General features: G+C 37.4%; 1 protein-coding gene across 2 annotated transcripts in view; it reads left to right on the forward strand.

Annotated features, from left to right (window-relative positions):
• OPRM1 (opioid receptor mu 1) overlaps nt 1-22,564 on the forward strand; it is a gene marked incomplete at both ends in the record, with an annotated part of 53,023 nt that overhangs the window by 20,816 nt on the left and 9,643 nt on the right. The window contains 3 exons of one of the 2 annotated variants that reach the window (XM_082669211.1): nt 12,510-12,862; nt 13,776-14,296; nt 16,901-16,945. In XM_082669211.1, coding sequence (XP_082525337.1) covers nt 12,510-12,862; nt 13,776-14,296; nt 16,901-16,945 — 919 coding nt within the window. Of the gene's footprint in view, nt 1-12,509; nt 12,863-13,775; nt 14,297-16,900; nt 16,946-22,564 lie in introns of those variants that run through there. The other variant, XM_082669212.1, reaches the window with a different exon arrangement.

The raw sequence follows: 22,564 nt of genomic DNA on the forward strand, positions 1-22,564 counted from the left end.
GATTGCCCTTTATTACTCAAACTAAAAGTGAATATGAAACAATCTTTCATTTTCAGGATGATCGAGAACAGGCACAAAACTTTACTTCTGACCCCTGAACTCCAGAACATCTTTCAGAAATTATCTTTTAAAAGAACACAAATTAAATCAATAAATCAATGAAGAGCCATACATAAATTTTTGAAAATGATAGAGAAATTCTTCGTAGGCAATATGAATGCTTAAATAGTCTTTTTTTTTAATAGATTTATTACATTTTATTTTCGGCTGCGTCGGGTCTTTGTTGTGGCACACGGGCTTTCTCTAGTTGCGGCGAGAGGGGCTACTCTTCGTTGCAGCATGCGTGCTTCTCATTGCGGTGGCTTCTCTTGTTTGTGGCACACGGGCTTCAGTAGTTGTGGCACACGGGCTCAGTAGTTGTGGCTCACGGGCTCTAGAGCTCAGGCTCAGTAGTTGTGGTGCACAGGTTTAGTTGCTCCACAGCATGTGGGATCTTCCCCGACCAGGAATCGAACCCATGTACCCCGCATTGGCAGGTGGATTCTTAACCACTGCGTCACCAGGGAAGTCCCTAAATGGTCTTATTCAATGTCATTCCTACTTTCTCTTCTGATGTTTGAACCAACTGAGAGATAATGCAAAATGAATCAGCAGAGAAAAAAAATGTCAGCTTTATTACTGATAAATACTTTGCTGATGTGACATAGCTGTACAGTAATAATGGCTTCTTAATTAAATCCCAGAATGAAATACACTAACCCACAGGCCTGGACCACCAACAACTTCTCCATACGGGGACCAGCTCCTTTAAAATTTGGAAGCTGGAGTAGTGGGATGTAACATGCATTTCCTTCGAGCAGCTGAATCTCAGAAAGCAACAGGAAAAGGAGCAGAGCTGTACATAACCAAGTCTTTATCTTAAACATAAACTAGATAAGTCATTCTTTCTTTTGAAAAGAGTGAATGATGCAACAGGAAGATCAATAATGTTAAGATCATAATAACGTTACTGACGACTTTACTCTCGAATTATGAATTCAGAAGAAAGGAGATTCTTTCACTTCAGATAAAGTAAAATGCCAAAAGAATGCCTGGGACAGAGAATAGACAGTGTGAGCCTCAGGTTGGGGAGGCCCCCCTGAGGGTTCCATAATGGGGTAGATGTCCACAATGGTGGAGGCCATGTGAGTTGACCCTTGTGTGTTTTCCAGTCTACAAGCTAGACAGAAGCAATAATGTCCATTTGAAAACTGGTGCAGTGCTTGGCGCAGAGATACTAGGCTGAACCTGGAGACCAGCAATGCTCTGGAGGATTAGAAGGTAGCCACCTGTGTACTATGTCGACCTCAAGCCCACCCCATCCTCCATTCTTATTGAGAACAGTATGGTACACAAGCCTCAGGAGCTGATTCCAACCCCTGTCCCGTCAGTGAACAGTCTAGCAAGGAATATTAACTTTAAGGGTCAACTCAAAATCAATGGTCATCATATTGTTAATGAGTGACTACACCATGAAAGAGATGGGAGAGTGTGCATAACAAACAGAAGAATTTACACTTGAGGAAACAGAATTAAAAAGTAATCAGATAAGGACTTTAAAATCAGTTATATTTAATATCTTCAGAGAGGTGAAAGAAAGTATTGTTTCCATGAAACAAGGAGAAGCCGTCTGAAAATAAGAAGAGATGATTATTAACAAGCAAAGCATAGCAGCTAAAGACCCAAATAATGTGAGCTCAAACCCTGCCTCCAACAATTGCCAGTCAGGGGTCCCTAGGGCAAATTATCTAACCAGTCTGTGCCTTAGTTTGCTCATCTGTATAATGGAGATAATCATAACACTTACCTAACTATTTAACAAATGTAGAACACTCAGAGCAATAGCCTACATATAAGTTTCTTACATAAGAAATCAAATTTGAAATTCTGAAGATAACAACCACAATATTTGGCATTCAATATTCTATGGGTAACACAAAAAGAGGGAAGATCAAGAGTATGTTCATGAGCTAGAAGAATGTAGTCAATGAGATAGAAATGGAAAGGATGAAAAAACAAATGTGATACCAGAAGTGTAGACAGAGAAAAGCTATCCATTAGAAGTAAACAACAGAGGGAATGGAAGAGAGGCACTATTTGAAGAAATAATAGCCCCACATTTCCCATAACTAAAGAAAGTGATGAGACTTCAAACTGGAGGGACTCTCTGAGTGACAAGCACAATCAATCTTTAAAAAAAAAGTCTCATCATATATTAATGAGATTCCAGAACATAAAAGAGATAAAATTGCAAGACAGAGAAGGGATAATTCATTGCAAAGGAAGAAAACCAGAATTTTCCATCAACACCATTGGAGTAAAGAAGAAGACGGATGGAATAAAGTGAGCCAAACCATTGTGAATGTCAAGCCAAAGTAGATATTTCAGAGGTAACTCCCTCAACATACTCTAGAAGCATGTTATTTAGAGGTATTGAAGTAAAGATGAGACAATCAGTTACAAATACTGACAATGACCACATAAGCAATAGGAATGAGATAGGAGAAGAGGAACTGACATTTTTCATCACAAGGATGAAATTATGTTCAGGTGTTTCTTGAATACAGATTAACAGTATGAACAGTATGGAGTTTCCTTAAAAAGCTAAAAAATAGAATTACCATATGACCCAGCAATCCCACTACTGGGCATATACCCAGAGAAAACCATAATTCAAAAAGACACATGAACACCAATGTTCATTGCAGCACTATTTACAATAGCCAGGTCATGGAAGCAACCTAAATGCCCATCGACTGACAAATGGATAAAGAAGATGTGGTACATATATACAATGGAATATTACTCAGCCATAAAAAGGAACGAAGTTGGGTCATTTGTAGAGATGTGGATGGATCTAGAGACTGTCATACAGAGTGAAGTAAGTCAGAAAAGAAAAACAAATATCATATATTAACACATATATGTGGAACCTAGAAAAATGGCACAGATGAACCAGTTTGCATGGCAGAAATTGAGACACAGATGTAGAGAACAAACATATGGACACCAAGGGGGGAAAGTGGTGGGAGGGGTGGGGGGGTGATGAATTGGGAGACTGGGTATACATGTATACATGTATACAGTAATATGTATAAAATGGATAACTAATAAGAACCTGCTGTATAAAAAAATAAATAAAATTCTAAAATTAAAAAACTAATAAAATTTTAATTTTTTAAAAAAAGATTAAATATATTTTTAGATAACCAAATAAAATTAGCATTTTTGAGCATCTCCTATATGCTGGGCTTGGAAGAGTAACAAGACTCAAATCCTACCTCTGTGACATTCTGATACATTAGAGGGGGGCAGCATGGAGCAGTGAACAGACCTGAGGTAACACCAGTTCTGTCACTTATGGGCTTTACAACTTTGGGTAAGGTAGCAGATCTCTGAGGCTTAGTTTGCTCATCTGTAATATGGGGATGATGAAGTACCTCTCCCTTCAGTTTTGTAAATTTACTTATTGCAATGCCAGGTCAGTAGCCAGTATTAATGAACGTTACTCTTCTCATGTATAAGAAGATGTTTAGAAGGATGTTGGCTCAAGTGCTATCTCCAGGTGGTAGAGTTCCAGGTTTCTATTTCCTTTGTGCTTTCCTGTATTATTTATTTTTACAATAAGCATGCATCATATTTTTTTAATTAAAAATATATTCTGAAAAATCTATTTTTTAAATTTTTAAAAGGAAATTTCAGTCACATTTTAATAACCTCATAATAAGAAAGGCCTTTAATGAAAAATGGGCACACACACACACATACACACACCATCAAGGAAGTTAAAATTCGATAGTTTTAAGGAACAGCAAAACATGGTGAATATTTTTAAGCAGTAGCAGTCTGAGAATAAATATTTACAGTTGCAGTATACGTTTTAATCTCTGACAAGTCAATAAGAAAAAAATGAGCAAAAAATAAAAACAAATTAATAGAAGAGGCAGTATAATTGACCAAGGAATACATAAAATTATTTTCAACCTCTAGAGTAATCAGTAGAATGTTAATTAAAATGATGACATACTACATGTCACTCATAGATTGGTAGATATTTTAAAGTTTTTTAACAATTTTGCATTATCATTTCTTATAGGTAAGTAGAAAATAATTTAATTTTTTCTCTATCCTAGTTGATCAAAATGTACTTATTTTTATTAGGACTATAGAAAAATGTCTTTCCATTCTACAAATTTATATTGGAATTGTAATGTAAATTTCTAAGATGATCACATTTGGGGAAATTTCTATCAAATTTCTTATATGAGCTATAAGATTTATAGGGAAATATGTATCATATAAGTAAGAAGTGTTCTAATCTATTAGAATATATAAAATATGTGAGTTCACATATAGACATACTCATGGCTGTGGTACTGCTACAGACTTGTGTTTTCAAAAGCAAGAATTCTGATAAATTCTATTTCACGCAACTGCCATCAGTGTTATAGTCTATGAATAATTGCGTTTTACATTGTATAATCAAATATAGTCATGATAGAAAATAACTATTTTGTTGGTTATTGATAAAAATCAAACCTCCCATTTACAAAAATGTATGTCTGCTGATTAGAAGAGTTTTCCACAGAAGAGCTTCTAGCTCTGACATTTTACAACTCATTTCTCTCCCATTCACATTCTGATGCATCATGGATAACATATTCACACCTTCTGTCTCTCCCTTGTTCTCTCCTTCTCTTCTTTTCTGTCCCTTTATGGAACTTTGTTCTTCTCTGACTTCACATTTTGCAACATACAAAAAGGCAATCTCATCCACTTGCCTGACTGGAATTAACATCTAGAGGCTGATGACATAAATATTGCTCCAGCTGAACTGCAAACATATATTTGGGTACTTGATAGTCATTTTCCTTTTGTCCCACAACACAGTACACTCAAAACTGAACTTTCTATCAACACCAAAACTGCTTTTCCTCTCTTCCTTCTCTGTTAAACAATGATATTGCCATCTGTCCATTCTTCCATGCTAGAATTTGGGAGTCGTATTTCACCCTTCCCCTTCTACTCCCTATTTCTAAAAATTTAATTAACTTTTGTCTTCCTAATTATCTCAACTCTCCATTTGTTACATCTTCTTCAACGATGTTATTGATTATTTTGCTATTATTGATTGTGCTGATGGTGATGGTAGTGTTGTTGTTGGGGGATAAGAAAGAATAAGCACACTTTGACAAGTATTGCATTTGAGAAGTCAGTAGCAGATTACAGATGTCCCAAAGAGAGTTGGAAAGGTAGTCATGGAATTTGAGAGAGAGGTTGTGTGTCAACTACATAGAAATGATAGGCTTAAATCATGGATTGTGAAAGAGTAAAGCAAAGGAAATGGAGCAAACTCAATTCTCCTTTAAAAAATATGATTCTGTTACAACATTCGAAATAATGAGAAAATATCTCAAAATTCCCAAGATATTCCCAGCATGGGCATCTTTGAAAAGAAGATTAAGAAGCTTTGCATGCCTACCTTGCTTTAGCTACACAGTGGGTTGAGTATATCAGCAATGAACATCCAGAAATACACATAGCCCACAATGCAGTTACAGCACAGAAGGTACATTTCTGTTTTAAATGAAGCTTAGGGAAGTGGGGGGAAAAGGTCTCAAACATTTGTACGTCTCTCTGTGCTTAGTTTCTTCCACCATAAAAAAAGGTGATCAGACTGTGTGGTCTTGAAAACCCCTTTCAGATCTTACTTCTCATCATTCCATGACCTTCTATGACCAAAGTTCTTTTTAATTTGACAACAAAATGACAAGGCAAAAAGGAATATTCCCTGTTTACTTCAAAAGCCACGGATTCCCTAAAAAAAAAAAAGGTTGTTTCATCTTATCATAAAGAAAAATAATTATAATCCAAACCCTTCTTCCTGTATTCAATTCCATTTACTGGTGAGCATCTTGTGCTGGATTCTGTTTTGAATGGATAAGTTAATTATAGCTTTTTTTTTTTTTTTTTTGCGGTACGCGGGCCTCTCACTGCTGTGGCCTCTCCCATTGCGGAGCACAGGCTCCGGACGCGCAGGCCCAGCGGCCATGGCTCACGGGCCTTAGCCGCTCCGCGGCATGCGGGATCCTCCCGGACCGGAGCACGAACCCGCGTCCCCCGCATCGGCAGGCGGACTCTCAACCACTGCGCCACCAGGGAAGCCCTAATTATAGCTTTTAAACTTTTCTGTTCATGCTATCTTTCATATAATACTTGTATTGAGTGATTATACGTACATCATCACAAAAAGTATAGGTGAAATCTTAAATTTGTTGCACTAAGTGCAGTAGATAATAATTCTACTCATAGTCTACTCTCTCTAAAAATTTATAATCTACAGCATACACTTGAGCTTCTTCAAAAAGCAATTTTCTAATATTGACATTGGTAGAATTGTTTTATTATATTTTGAAGTTTTCTCTTTTGTTCCTTCAATATTAAAGAAATACCTAGGGATATATTATTATTTGATGTTAGTGGTAATGCACCTTTGATTATTTTTTACATTCAGAACTTTCAGATCCTAAAATAAAAGGAATTTCCTTTTCTCTTAGAACTCCCAAGTTTGGAAGCTAAAGTATTTCTTTTTTTTCTTTTGGCTGTGTTAGGTCTTCATTGCTGCTCACAGGCTTTCTCTAGTGCAGCAAGCTGAGGCTACTCTTTGTTGCGGTGCGTGGGCTTCTCATTGCATTGGCTTCTCTTGTTGCGGATCACAGGCTATAGGCGTGCGGGCTTCAGTAGTTGCAGCACGTGGGTTCAGTAGTTGTGGTGCACAGGCTCAGTAGCTATGGCTTGCGGGCTTAGTTGCTCCAAAGCATATGGGACCTTCCCGGACCAGGGATCAAACCTGTGTTCCCTGCATTGGCAGGCAAATTCTTAACCACTGCATCACCAGGGAAGTCCCTAAAGTATTTCTAAATTTTAAGAACCAGGCCTTTAGAATAAAAATAAAACATTGTTATCTAAGAAGCAAAAGGCTGAGACAGATATTCTGATGCTGTTTTTGACGGAATTTGGTCTAAAGAGACAAAAATCTATATTTCAGGAAACAAAAATCTAAAGTCACAGATAAGAATATTTCACCAAATTATAATGGTTTACGTACATCAGAGGATTTAGCATGGTAATATGTTTCTATAATAGGTAAATTTTATTTATCACAGAATACAGGAATCAAGGAAAAAACATTATTTTTTTTCATATAAACTTCTGCTGAAATAAATATCCTGAAGTATATAAAATTTTCAGAAATCAAATAAAGCAGAAAACAAGCACTTCCGAAAGGTGTAATGCAAACAATGGTCAAGCGAAGTCTCTTGACCATAATGGAAGAGTCTCTCTTTTCATTTCCTTCCCTCTCCATTGATGTGTGGGCCTGTTCTTTCCCCATCCTCCACCTCAGTTCCCAATTCTAACAAGAGGATTTAAAGAGCCTTACAAAAATGCATGCAACAAAATAAGAAAAATAAAGAAGAAAATAGACAAATTGGAAGCCAAAAGAGAATGAAATGATGAGGTTCGCAGGATTCAGTACAATAGAAGTATATTAGATTCTAGTGCCATTAGAATTCTATGCAATTATTAAAAGGAGCGAAACATTTTATTCTGATTTTTTCTAGCACCAAATGCGAAAATAAAAATATGATCCGTTACTCGTTTTGCATTTTCTATTTATAAAGTTCATCCACTGCTTGAAGAAAGCAGATTTTTGTTCTTGTTCCATCCGAAGGCTATTTTTTTCATGAATTTTCATTAATGGGACATGGAGTAGGAGGAAAGTAGGAATATAGAGAAAAACAACAACAACAAAAAGGCAGTATGGATGAAAAAAAAAAGAGTACCACTCAACGAAAAAGACTCTGATGGTTGTTACACTCCGGTGGCACAGAGACAGAAAGAGGTAATTGACCTCTGGAAGGAGGTGCCTCTCTGTTTAATTTCCTGTAAACCTCTCTCTGTCTTCTCTTCTGAGACAAATTAGTAAACAATAATCACTTTTCTGTCTGCAGGGCTCAGAGGTCTCAGAATATTACTTTCTCCTTTTGCTAGTATAAACTCATTGGAAATTTGGTCACTGACCACAGAAACCACTTTGAAATAAATGTAAGTAAAATGTTTTAGAATATTTTATAGCAAAGTGAGAAATCCCCTGTTCCCTCCACTAAGCTAGTTGAGAAGATAACAGAGAATAATACACTAATATATGGTCTCTTTCTGTGTTTATACCTAATGAGAATGTATCATAGGCTTTGGTTGTTTTCAACCTCTCTCTCTCTCTCTCTTTCACACACACACACACACACACACACGTACGTTTGCCTGAGACAACAGAATGGAATGGATAATAAAGGAGAGATTCAGGTAGGTACTAATGTGACCATTTTCTTCATCTAAATTATAACCTGAAATGTAGCACAAGTGCCTTTATTTCATTGGATTTATCCAATTAATCATGAGTATTTAAAGACAACACTCTAAGTAGGTTTTTTCTCCATTAAAAATGTGAATTTCTCTATGTGAGGGTAAGTGGATATAAAAGTCATGACAGATGTGAAAAAGGTATCTTTCCAAGCACAATGCTGAACATATAAAAGGGGCTCATTGAATCCTTACTGAGTTAGACATCTTTCTTCTTCACTGATGTTAGAAAAAAAAAAAAAACCTCCATTTGGTAAAACATGAAAGGGCAGAAAATCAGCCCAAAAAGAGGTGAAAATCTTCTGTACATCCCAGCTGGTTCTATTGTGAACTCCTAAAATAGGTAGAGAGCCATGTGAAGCACATGATGGGGTACAAAGCTGACAGGCTGGATTCTGGGATACTTTCTTCCTCTTTTCAAGCATCCTTGGTCTGTTTTTTTTTTCTGGACAGAGATAGGGTCATCACAATTCAAGAATTAACACAAAAACAAAATAGAACAACAACAACAAAAGGTTTGCAAAGCCCATCCCATTGGTATACAAGAGTAATTTATTCAGTTTGGCTTCATTTAGCACCAGTGGGTCAAAAATCAATGATGTTTTGGTAAGTGGTAATATTTGAAGAAATGGAATGAAGAATGCATCTGAAGATAAATAGGAATTATAACCACAAAAAAGGAAGGGTACTTACAAACCAAAGGTATGTATGGAACACAGGAGAATAGGTGAGCTGCCAATGAAATGGGCTTATAATGACTCTTCCCCAACACAGCATCTGGAGGCTTCATAAAATCACTCTAACGGGTCAAGCATTGAAGGTCCTGAGAAGAATATTTTTTTTAATAGTTGCATTGTAATTCATTTGGATTCATATAGCAAATAAACTACTCGGTCATTTAGAACAAATTTTTTTAAATACATACTAGGAAAATTTCAGTGGGCTAACTAGAAAGGAAAAAATAGCTTGGCTCACCGCCTAGAGGAAAAGATCTAATTCAGTGAGCATAGCAGGAACAGTCAATGTCAAAAAGGTCCTGTAGTACAGGTGGGACACTCTGAGAACGTGTCACCTATCCCTCCCAGTTTGTTTTGCCCACTTTGCCACTAAACTCATCTATGACACAGTAAGAACTCATAGGTACAAAAGATGGAAAAAGGATTGTGTGTTGACATCCAGGAGTTCTACTCAGACCCACCCAGGTAAACTGAACCCAAAGGTAATCCTTCCTCCGGCTCACCTCTTCGGCATGCTTGCTAACTCTGGTTCGTATACTCCTATAACTTATAGTGTGACTCTGATTGTTCCTGTAACTTTCCTGGAGCAATGTTCATGCCACCACATCAGAACAGAACAGAATGAAAAGCCCATGTTTGCTGGACTGCATGACCCCTTTTCTGGTCAGACTATCCCTTCAGATTGAAGGCTTTGGAGATATGCCAGAGGCAAGTGGAATTCCCAAACCTTTAGTCTTGTATAATTATTCTCCTCCACATATTTTGGAAACTGCTGAACCCTCTCTTATATGCTGCTGTGATTCAGAGGGTAAGTAATTGGGATATGAATACTGGCTATCTTTAGAGGAAAGCTCTTTGGATAAATGGAGAAAAACAGCATTATTCCTGTAAAATGCCAATTGACATAGCTTTTATAGATAAATATTCACTTTTCCTTTTGTGATGTGGAAACCTAACCTAATTTTGCTTCACAAACATCTCATTCTGGGGGAGGAAAGGATTTTTTTTTTTAATGAAACAATCATACATCCATAAGTACCTGGTGCTAAGATGAGCCTGAAGAAAATGTTAAAAGTATGATGAGTCATAAACTGACAGTAAAGAACCCGATTATTTGACATAAAACATTCTGCTAAAGATAAGATGTGAAATGTAAGGTCTGCTGGCTGGGAAGTGTCGAGTGTGCCTTTACATCATGCAGGCTTCAGGCATGGGTTTCTCTCTCACTCTCTCAGATCCACACGCTATGGGTTAAATCCATTTTCAGACAGGCTCTTCCAGCAACTACATACCTTGCATCCTCTCGGGTTTAATTATTTAAAACTAATATACTCTTTCCCCAGAAGTCCCCCCAAAATCTCACTGGCTCTAGTTGAAACATGAGACCATTGCTGGGCATTCACTTTAAATCTCCATGCCTTGAACTAGCAATGGAGCCCATCGCAAAGTACATGGACTGAGAATGGGAAATGAGTGGCTCCTTAGAGTGAAATTGAGGTCCTGTTACCAACAGCAGAGCAGATAGACGTGGAGTGTCAAACATATTTGACACTTTGACAATATATTTGCTAGATATTCTTCTACCATCAGATGTAATTCATTAGTGTCTCGCGTACCTGTTTGTCTTGTACTTGGTAGTTCTAATTTCTGCGGCTTTGAGGACACATAACACTCCTAAATACTTATCCCAGAGACAGAAAAACATAAGTCCATGCAAATACTTGTACAAAACTGTTCATAACAGCTCATTAGTGATATCTAAAGAGTGGATGCCACCCAATTCCCATTCATAGGTGAGTGGATAGACAAGTTATGGCATATCCATACAATGGAATACCACTGGACAATAAAAAAGAATGAATCATTGATGCATGCAACAATGTGAATAAATTTCAAAATAATTGTGCTGAGTGAAAGAAGCTAGACAAAAAAAGAGTACATATTGGGTGATTCTATTTACATAAAAAGTCTAGAAAATGAAAACTAATCTATAATGACAGAAAGGAGATCAAGATCAGTAATTGCCTATAGAACAGTGGGAGTGGGGGTCAAGGCAGGGAGGGGCAAGATGGAAGGATTAGAGAGCTGCACAAGGAAGCATTGAGGGGGGAGTGACTGACATGTTCATCGTCTTGATCAAGAGTTGGCATTTTTTGCTGTAAAGGGCCAGATAGTAAATATTTTAGGCTTTGCAAACCATATAGTCTCTTACTCAACTCTGCCACTGCATCATCAAAACAGTTATAGATAAGAAGTAATTAAATGGGTGTGAGTGTGTACCAATAGAACTGTTTACAAAAATCAGGTGCAGTCGAGTGTGCAAGCCAATCCCTGCTCTTGGTTATGGTGATGGGTTCGAAAGTGTGTACATATAGCAAAACATCAAATTGTATACTTTTATTATATGCCTCCATAAAGTTATTAAATAATAAAAACAAGACAAACAACCTTAGCTTCCCCATCACAAAGTGGATAAAATCTAATCTTCTTACCATGGTATACAAGTCCCTCTATGAACTGGCCTCTATATTCCTCCCCTATCAGATTCATTGTCATTCCTGCTGGCATTTTTACTCTTTCAGTGCCAAACATACACATCATGCCATTTCACCTCTTTGCCTTTGCTCGAGCTTTCTCTCTGTCTTGAATGACCTACTCCTACCAACTGTAAGATTAAACTTGCGCGTGTACACTCTCAAGATGCATTCCTGCTTTCCTTATGATACCCCTACTGTTCCCTTTGCCTCAACTCTATGACTCCATAATAGCCTGTATATTTGTCTGTGTGTTCATGTGTATGTGTATACACCTACATATACATACACTCTTGCACGATTACATTGTTCCATAATTTTAACTATATAGCTGAAATTTTTCTCATATATTTAGAATTAAAATGTATTATTACCCCATGTCTGGATACTTGACTGAGCCCTCCCTGTGTCTATTACACCTATCACAGTGTCCGGCACATTTTTTAAAAAAGCAAATAAACCAATAAATCAGTATGGCAGCTCTTATTATAACTTTTTTACAGATAATGAAAGTGATGGTTAGAGAAGGTATATATATAGCCCATAGGCACATGGTTATAAATGACCAATCTAGTACTGTGAAAGAGTTCCTCTGTATCTAATCTCAAATGCTTCCCACTAATCCTTGCAATTGTTTTTGCTTTGGTTTTGGGGGGGTTTGTTTTGTTCTGTTTTTTTGTTTTTTAGTTTTTGCTTTTTAATTGAAAGCTTAACTACATTTCACCCTGATGGTTTTATTTCTTTCTGGCGGTGCCACTGCTCTTCCTTCATCTCTTAGATACACCAAAATGAAGACTGCCACCAACATCTATATTTTCAACCTTGCTCTGGCAGATGCCCTAGCAACCAGTACCCTGCCCTTCCAGAGTGTCAATTACCTAATGGGAACATGGCCATTTGGAACCATCCTCTGCAAGATTGTGATCTCCATAGATTACTATAATATGTTCACCAGCATATTCACCCTCTGCACCATGAGCATTGATCGCTACATCGCAGTCTGCCATCCCGTCAAGGCCCTGGATTTCCGCACTCCCCGCAATGCCAAGATCGTCAACATCTGCAACTGGATCCTCTCTTCAGCCATTGGTCTGCCTGTGATGTTCATGGCAACAACAAAGTACCGGCAAGGTGAGTACGGCTGCAGGCCTGAGGGATAGAGAGAATATAGATAGATATGTTAGTGAAGTCATGAGCCAAGTAGAAATTATGGAGTGGTCCCATGCTGTAGACAAACAGTAATTTTAATGATTCTTTTTAGCAAAATAGTTTTGAATATTTTGAAATAGGAATTTTCCCCTATAATTTTAAGTCCAGTAAACATTTGAAAGAGAAGATAAACCATAATCTATCGATTCCTGATTTCTCTGCACTTACTTCATCAAAATGACAGGAAAATAAGAACACAGCTCTTTCAAGAGTAATTAGAGCTTAAACCCAAAGAACATTAAGTGGACGCTTGTTTTAAAACCTCAAGTGGCTGCCTACATGACAAATTTATCTTTTTAGACTTCACTTCAGAATGATAAATCACCCATCAAAAAGTGGAGTTAAGGGAATCCCCTGGTGGTCCAGTGGTTAGGACTCAGCACTTTCACTGCGGTGGTGTCCGGGTTGGGGAACTAAGATCTCGCAAGCCACATGGGTGGCCAAAAAAAAAAACCCAGAAAATAAAGTGAAGACATCCATTACCTGGAAACCCCTATAGAATCTTGACAGTGATTATATTTTTATATCAGCCTAGACCCCATAGAGGATCTAGCTCACGGTGAGAGATTCATAACTGTTGACTGAATGAAAGCTTAACGTCATCAAAGTGGAAAACCTAAATGACGTATCTGGAAAAAATAACTCTCCTGAAAATCAAGAGAGAACTGAATTTCTTCCATGGTTTCTTTAAATCTTCCTTTTCTGGCTTGTGTAGTAATAGCCAGAAGTTAACCCAGGTCAAGGTGATAAATTAGAGAGCAAAAGGGCAATCGTAACACCTCATGACATCATTAAAAGTTGCTGCTAGTTCTTCCTTATCATTCTTCTCTTCTAGGCTCCATAGATTGTACACTAACATTTTCTCACCCAACCTGGTACTGGGAGAACCTGCTGAAAATCTGTGTTTTCATCTTTGCTTTCATCATGCCTGTCCTCGTCATTACGGTGTGTTACGGACTGATGATCTTACGCCTCAAGAGCGTCCGCATGCTCTCTGGCTCCAAAGAAAAGGATCGGAACCTGCGAAGAATCACCAGGATGGTGCTGGTGGTTGTGGCTGTGTTCATCGTCTGCTGGACCCCCATTCACATTTATGTCATCGTCAAAGCCTTGATCACAATCCCAGAAACTACTTTCCAGACTGTTTCATGGCACTTCTGCATTGCTCTCGGTTACACAAACAGCTGCCTGAACCCGGTCCTTTATGCATTTCTGGATGAAAACTTCAAACGATGCTTCAGAGAGTTCTGCATCCCAACTTCCTCCACCATTGAGCAGCAAAACTCCACTAGAATACGTCAGAACACCAGAGACCATCCCTCCACGGCCAACACAGTGGATAGGACTAACCATCAGGTAGGCAGCTTCTAGGATTGGGTGTACCTCCTGGGGATGACAGAAAAGTTATAGAGCTTCTTAAAAGCCAAGATTTGAATCCACTGGAAAAGGATGAGTAACCAGGGGATTGAGGCTGAGCTCTATGTATTTTGTACATATGCATTCAGATATAGAGACATTCCAATCAGATATCCATAAATCTACTAAAAATCTACTATCTTCACAGCCTTTGCTTCTATGCAAAATTAATGACTTCAGCACATTGTGGAAGTGATCTTAATCTAGAATTCTTCTCATTCCCCCCAATGTTAGGTGTTTCATGCATATCACTCCAATGTCCCTGTCACTTCTCAAAAGCCAGTCCTGCTCTGAATCTGTGGTTACAGAGAAAGTGTCAGCACTTTGTCCACTGTAGTGATGGGTGATGATGTTCCCAGCAACTCACTGTCACACCAAAGGAGAAAAGAGGATTCAATGGCCCGTCCTTAACTTGGTTGAGTCACTGATTTATAAATTTTTTTACCTGAACTCTAGAGAAAACATCAAACTTATTACTTAATTATTAGAAGTAAGTTAGTTTTGCAACAGTCATCATACCAGTTGAGGTTATAATGAGGAGTGACTATCTGTTGGAAGATATATCCCTATGCACAGAAGAGTACAGATGGGAGCCTGCACAGAAGATGCAAGGTTTACACACAGCAGAATAATCACATGAGAAATCAAAAAGGAGGAAAGAGAAAAAAAATCTGTCTCTAAGTTAATATCGCCTTGTTAAGCCACTGGTTTGGAAATTTTGGGGTCTGGCCTGTAAAGTAAATCAGTCACTGAATTATTAAAATTAACTTAAGTAAGTAAATTTCTGAATGATGGTACCAGCATCCAAAAATCACAGCCTGTGGAATTTTATAACACAGAACTCAAATTCAAACTCCCTGTGAAAGTAAATCCTCATGTCAGAATCTTAGGTAAAGTTTCTAGGGTCAGGGAGCAGAACAGTGGGGACAGATGTCTCCCTAAAAATCATCAGGAAGTCAAGTCGCGGAGCCAGAGAGAGAGCCTGGCTCCCTTAGGATGCAGCTGCTTCCTCTCTGCTTCCTGTTCCCCACTCCTCGCTGTCCCTTGTGACGGCCACTACTGCCACCCAACCCACCCAACCCAGCCCAATTAGAAGGGCTCACCCCTTCTAATTGACCACAGGACCAATGTAATATGGCCCAGAAGGATCTGCCATGGCGACATGAATCCTCATACTCTTGATATTAAATAATGTTAAAATGAACCCAGGAACTCGCAAGCCCTGGGGAGCATGAGGTAATGATGGCAGGCCTATTTCCAACCAAAGGGAAATTATTAACTTATTATGTCTTACTTCTAATTCCATTTCAGAAACAAAAGCCAGAAAGAACAGTTTTTCTACTCTGCTTCTTTAATTTTTTTTTTTTCACATCAAGATCTCTAAGCCTGCTCCTTTTACTAAGCAGCTCTCCTTCTCAGTGATTCTGGAAATCTTGTGAATAACTTAAAGATGGTAGGAATTTAAATAGATTTTTCTCTAACTTGAAGATAATACGTTAAAGAATGCAACTTAAAACCCTCAGTCCTAAACTAAGGTTAAAATATTTACCATTGGAGCAAAACGATGGCCATTGTAAAGGATTCGTTCTCTCTCCTTAAGCACCTGTTTATACCCTCCCTCTCCTTTCAGGCACTTTGGGGAGTGGCTGCTGGTATTGTACCCTGTACCACTGCCGAGGTCTCTTGTCATATCTGATCCTCTCAGAACCCTTCACCTGCCTTGCTTTCCTGGAAGTACAGCTCCCAGCTTGTCTGGTGGAGTGTTTTTCCTGAGTTCAGCATGAGTGTCCTTCAGCTGCCCCGACACTGCCCTTGACTCCCCTCCAAATCCAGCAGTTTCACAGCCACATGTGTGGTTCTTGCACAGCCAGAGAGAGGAGAAAGGAAGCTAACTGGGGAAGCTCTGGTCTAAGTAACTAAAAGGTTTGCTTTAAAAATACATCCAAATGGAGCTTATCTTCATTGCTGCCTCTGTGAAGCAGCATCAGTGTCAGATAACAGCAGAAACACATTAACCCTGGAATTGGCTGCTTTCCCAAAACGCCCAGCTGGGAGAGCTGGACACAGAAGAGTGGATGCCAGGAAAAGAGGAAAAGACACTGACATATTTGAAAATTAAGATAAATCAAATATCCCTTTCACTAATCTCCACTGAGGTGTCATCATTAGAATCAAGGCAGTTACACACAGACATCTGGAACAATACGTAAGTCTTTGGTGATCTTTTCACTAATATATCAAAATAATAAAATTATTTGGGGGAAAAATTGGAGACTTTACGGCTGTGTCTATAGGTCATTGATTCGTTTACAAATTCAGTATCTGACGAGGAGGTGTTATTTTCTTTTTTTCTTTTTTTTTTAAGTCATGAACCGTCATGTTAGGAAACAAAGCTAATTGGATTTGCATTAACTGTTTAACTGCTGTCTGTACCATTGTAGATGTTTATGTCCTACCTATCTATGTATTTGTATTTTCTCCAAGAAATATGTTGTACTGTATGTGTCACATGTCAAGCACATTAGTCAACTTCATATTCTGCAGATCAGAGATCCAATATCAAACCTTCCCAGGGTGTCTGTATTCTGAAACTGTACACTGAGATCATGTCCATGCAACGCAAAGTCAAGTGGAGAGTTGGCAGTTATCAAGGTAATTTGATCATATAAGAAAATTATGTGCCCAAGATAAACTTTGAGTCATACTTACATAGCTAAGGGCTACTTGGTCAGCTTTTGCTGCATAAAAAATCATTCCAAAATTTAATGGCTGAAAGCAACCATTTATTTAGTTTACAATTCTATAGATCAGTAATTTGGGCTGGGCTGGGCTGGGCTGGGCTAGACAGTTCTTCCAGTCTTAGCTGGGCTCACTCTGTGGTGAGCTGCCCTATCGGCTGTCAGCCAGCTGATCTAAGGTGGCCATAGCAAGAATGGCTAGCTCCTCATGGATCCTCATCTTCCATCATCTGTGTCAGCCCAGGCTTGTTCTCATGGCCATCACAGGTTCTAGGTTCAAAGGGTTGGAAAACAGACTCCACCTATTGATGGAGCTGCAGTCACATTGCAAAGGGGTGTGAATGTAGGGAGGGAAGTCATTGTGGCCACTTTTGCTAACCATCTACAGTAGGCACATGGTGCATGGGACAAGTTAGCCTTAGCTCCCTGAGAGCACAAATTATATCTGTCTTGCTCCTTCTTGTATCTCCAGTATCTGCCTAGCACAGTAAAGTGTACTCCAAAAACATCTGTTGAATAAATGAATGATTGAATAAATATCTTTTCAGGAGATCTGGAGGGGGTAGGAGCGACCCCTTTCTTGCAACTGATTGACAAGCTAAAGGATTGTGTAATACCCTGACATTATTTCAGGCTCACCCTTCAGTAAAAAAAATATTCACAGGAGGGATTCTTTATTTTTTCTCTCCAGCCTTTAGTCCTCTGATCCAAAGTTACACTTTTCAAAAATTTTCTTACATTGGTGCTTGCCTTCTAATTTTATTTTTAATAAGTGTTATTGATAAGGGGGTCAAGAACCAGACTCAGTGCCCTAAAGAGCTCATACCCTGGCTTAATGTGGAAAAAAAAAAAAAAAAGATGGTCTCATATTCTATTATGCATTCCAGGGTCCAGCATACTGCTCCAGCTGTAGTGTTCCATGCCTGATTTATGTTCAGCTTGTTGTCTTTATGTCTTCTAGATCTTTGGTAGGTAGACTTAGGCAAAGGCATTCATTTTCCATCTGCTCTCAATGCAACTTAATTTCTTTGTACCCTGTTGTTGTCCTCATTCGGTTCCACTTGGCTTCAAAACACTTCCATCATTTGCTCAAATCAGTCCAGGTCCAACTCAGACCTGAGATGCTGGCCTGCCTTCACTGCTTGGTTTCCACCCTGATCACATTCTCTAATGTATTTTTAGTTTTGACACCTAGATTATTTTTTAATGTATAACATTATATGGGAAAAGACAACTCTGTTATGTCAGTTAGATTATTATTTAAAGAGTTTGCATTAACTATAACCATAATAATAATGCTATCTTTCCCTTATATGATAGCATGAAGATTAAAAAGTGCTTTTATCACATCAGCTTCCTATAGTAACCCTAATGGGTAAACATGAAAAAAAAAATGTTCAGGGAGGTTAAATGATTATACAAGATCAAACCACCAGTAAGAGGCAGAACCCAGACAAATATCTAGACTTCTCATATTAATCCAAAACTTTTCTCTGCTATCCCACAAAATACCACTTTGCACTCAAATATTAGTATATGGTCTCAGGCAGAGGATCTCAGGCTTTACAGTGAGCTCCAGAAAGTGTAACTTTTGAGGAACTCTAAGAAATCTGGTTCACTGAGTCAAAGTAGGGTCCAATAATCTGAATTTTGAACAAAACACTAAACTGAAAGCTGATTTAAAAGGTAACTTCATCCAAACACTACCAAAGTTACTGTTTTGTCTAACCTGAGTAACCCATTTGGTCAAGCTGATTGATACTAATTTTTTTCACCAAATGAATGTTGTGTTTAGCAAAATAATGTAGTTATCTTGTGACAAAGCCTTAACTTTCTAATATATCAATCAGTGAGTCTTATAGAACAAAGTAATATAACAATGATAAAGCTAACATTATGGTACCTCCTGCTAACTCCACATCAATATGGCAAGCCCATTCCTAAACCCTTAGGTTACTATTTTTTAAGCAGCTTCTTGACATTTTGATCAAAGTAGCAGGTCAAGAAATGAGGAGATGCTTTGCATTTGCGTTAACTAAAAAACTATATTATCCCCAGCTAAACTAAAAGCAGAAGCCTAATTTGTCAAATCACTCTCAAAATTTGGCTCTCGACTTTTTTACAAGACATCTGTGGAGAACCAATTTGAGAAGGAAAAGCATTTCAATTCCATGACAAAAGTCCCAAATGAGGATAGCTCACAAAATTACCAGGTTTGACCACATTAATGCATATTTTGTGAATGAGGCCAAAGTGGCTATTCTTTCAATTCTTTGGTTTAAAAAGAAAACAGTTCCAGTTAAGAGAGTGTGTATGTGTGTGTGTGTGTGTGTGTGTGTGTGTGTGAGAGAGAGAGAGAGAGAGAGAGCATACACATGCATGATATAGGCGTGCTTCTATGCATGTGCAGCACTAGAGTATATCTAAGTTTAAAATGAATTATCCCTTTCATAAATATAGCAGAAGAGCTTAATATGTTTCTGTAAATAGGCTACAATCTGGGATGAGAAAATATTGTTTACTTGGAAATATGTTTATTGCCACAAAATATTTAACTATTAGTAATAACAGACCTAAATAGACATTTCTCCAAAGAAGACATACAGATGGCCAACAGGCACATGGAAAGATGCTCAATATCACTAACTATTAGAGAAATGCAAATTAAAGCAACAATGAGGTATCATCTCATACAAGCCAGGATGACCATCATTAAAATGTCTACAAATAATAAATGCTGGAGAGGGTGTGGAAAAAAAGGAACCTTCCTGCACTGTTGGTGGGAATGTAAAATGGTGCAGCCACTATGGAGAACAGTATAGAGTTTCCTTAAAAAACTAAAAGTAGAGTTACCATATGATCCTGCAATCCCATTCCTGGGCATATATCCAGACAAAACTCTAATTCGAAAAGATACGTGCACCCCAATGTTCACTGCAACACTATTTACAACAGCCAAGACATGGAAGCAACCTAAATGTCCATGGACAGAGCAATGGATAAAGAAGATGTGGTACATATATACTATGGAATATTACTCAGCCAGAGAAAAGAATGAAATAATGCCATTTGCAGCATGGGCCTAGAGATTACCATACTAAGTAAAGTCAGTCAGAAAGAGAAAGACAAATACCATGTGATATCACTTATGTGTGGAATCTAAAAATATGATACCAATGAACTTATTTCCAAAACAGAAACAGACTCAGACATAGAAAGCAAACTTATGGTTACCAAAGGGTTTAATGGGAGGGAGGAGATAAATTAGGAGTTTGGGATTAACATACACACGTTACTATACATAAAATAGGTAAACAAGAAGACCTATTGTATAACACAGGAAACTATATTCAATATCCTGTAATAACCTATAATGGAAAAGAATTTGAAAAAGAATATATATATACATATAGCTGAATCAATTTGCTGCACACTTAAAACTAACACAAAATTGTAAATTAACTATACTTCAATAAAAAATGGTTAAAAAAAGGAATTACAATATTTGCATTGAATAAATATAGGTTTATGTAAAAAAAAAGACTTTAGTAATAACATTTATTGACTGGTTTGTATCCAGTATATCTTATTTAATCATATGAGGTGTGGATTATCTCTGCAGTTGAGGAAACCAATGCTTAAGGAATTAACTTGCCTAAGGTCATAGGTAAAGGGCAGTGGCTGAGGAATGAACCCAGTTGAATTTGATATTATAACCCAGACTTTTAATTAATGTGCCCTACTATCCCCCAGTCTGGTTTTCACTACGCTCAGTGGTGTCTCCTAGAACTAAATTTTAACATTTATATACTGACAGTTTGAATGCCATAAGGCCTTTATATGGGCTTGTTTAGATGTATTCTTGGTGTATTTGCATATCTGTATATAAAAGTAAACACATAGATTAATGACTATCACGGGGAATTAGAAATCCAATAATGGGGATCGTGGTTACCCTTATATGAGCTCAAATTATTTGGCTAAAATCTTTTGCTGTGAGTAAAGTCATATTGACTCTTACTGAATGATAGAATTTTCTTTTCCACAGTTAAAATTTTTGATTAACATCAGAGAAGTTCATTTAATATTTTCATAAACTGACTTTAGGATTGTGAGTCCAATCACATCTATCCTACTAGAGAAGGCAGCTTGGCGGGCTGGTGGTGCCAGAGGAACCAGGACAGGGAGTCAGTTGAATGTTCTAGTTGTCGTGCTGCCCCTGACCAGCATGTGATGGAGGAAACCCTTCATCTTGCAAGAACTCAGTCTTTTCAGCTATCACCTTGGTGGGCTGATTGATACTTCTGGTGGGCAGAAGATTGTTCTGTACAGCAGAACAGTACAGTGGACACTGATATATGAATTAGCTAGAGTTCTTCCTGACTGAATACTATGAACTTTTAGGGAGGTTGAGTTTTAAAGATTGGATTAACTAATATAATTACTGCAGCATTTTCTTGTGCTTGTTATTCCAATTAATGTAACTAACTGATAAAATATGGCAACACACTTTTCTTTAAAAAATTAACTCAAAATGATGTGTCATTAATTTGGCAACCTTAAGTGGTAAATTGCTATTTTATAAACATTTATCATGAAAAAGTCCTTACATTGAGATTTAGTGCATTGGAACATGTTGATCTTATTTTCTTTTTTTTAAACTTTTTATTTTATATTGGAGTATAGTTGATTAACAATGTTATGTTAGTTTCAGTTGTACAACAAAGTGATTCAGTTATACATATAAATGTATCTATTCTTTTTAGCTTTGGGAGTCAGCTATGAGAGGCAGATTCTTTTCTCTTTTAACTTTCTACAACACATGTATTCTTACTTCTACGTTTATGAATTTGAAATTCAGTTTTATAGTATTTTTTGCTTTTATATTTTTTCCTCACTTCAAACAACGTTATCATTGGAATGAAGATGACCAACCACTAACTTCTGAATATCATTCTGATGTGGTTATCTTTTGGTCAGTTGCAATAAATATTTACAAATCGCTACAATTTTTTTAAAATTATAAAATTATTTTGGGGGTGACGTTGTGAGAACTACAACTTTCTAGAATAAAATATGTCTTAATATTTCCTTTTTGATTATTATCACCCTGGAAATCAAGCACCTAGAGCCATAACTTTTGCCTGCCTTCTCCCTTTACACTCAAGAATTTCTTTCTTATATAGTAGAGTTCCTAGCTTTGAAATGAGTAGAAATTTTTCACGATGAAAAGAAATATTAGAACCGTATTGTCTATGATTTATACTTTTACTGCAATAAAATAACATATATATAAAATAATAAAATACCATATAGTATAACATACCAATACCAATAAAATACCATATAAATAGAATACTATATATATATATACATACACACACACACACACACACACACACATATATATACACACACACACATATGGTGTGGGTAAGTGGAGGCTAGAAACAGGATTTATTCTTAGTGC

This window comes from Grampus griseus (assembly GCF_964374135.1).
Source record: "Grampus griseus genome assembly, chromosome: 13".
NCBI lineage: Eukaryota > Metazoa > Chordata > Mammalia > Artiodactyla > Delphinidae > Grampus > Grampus griseus.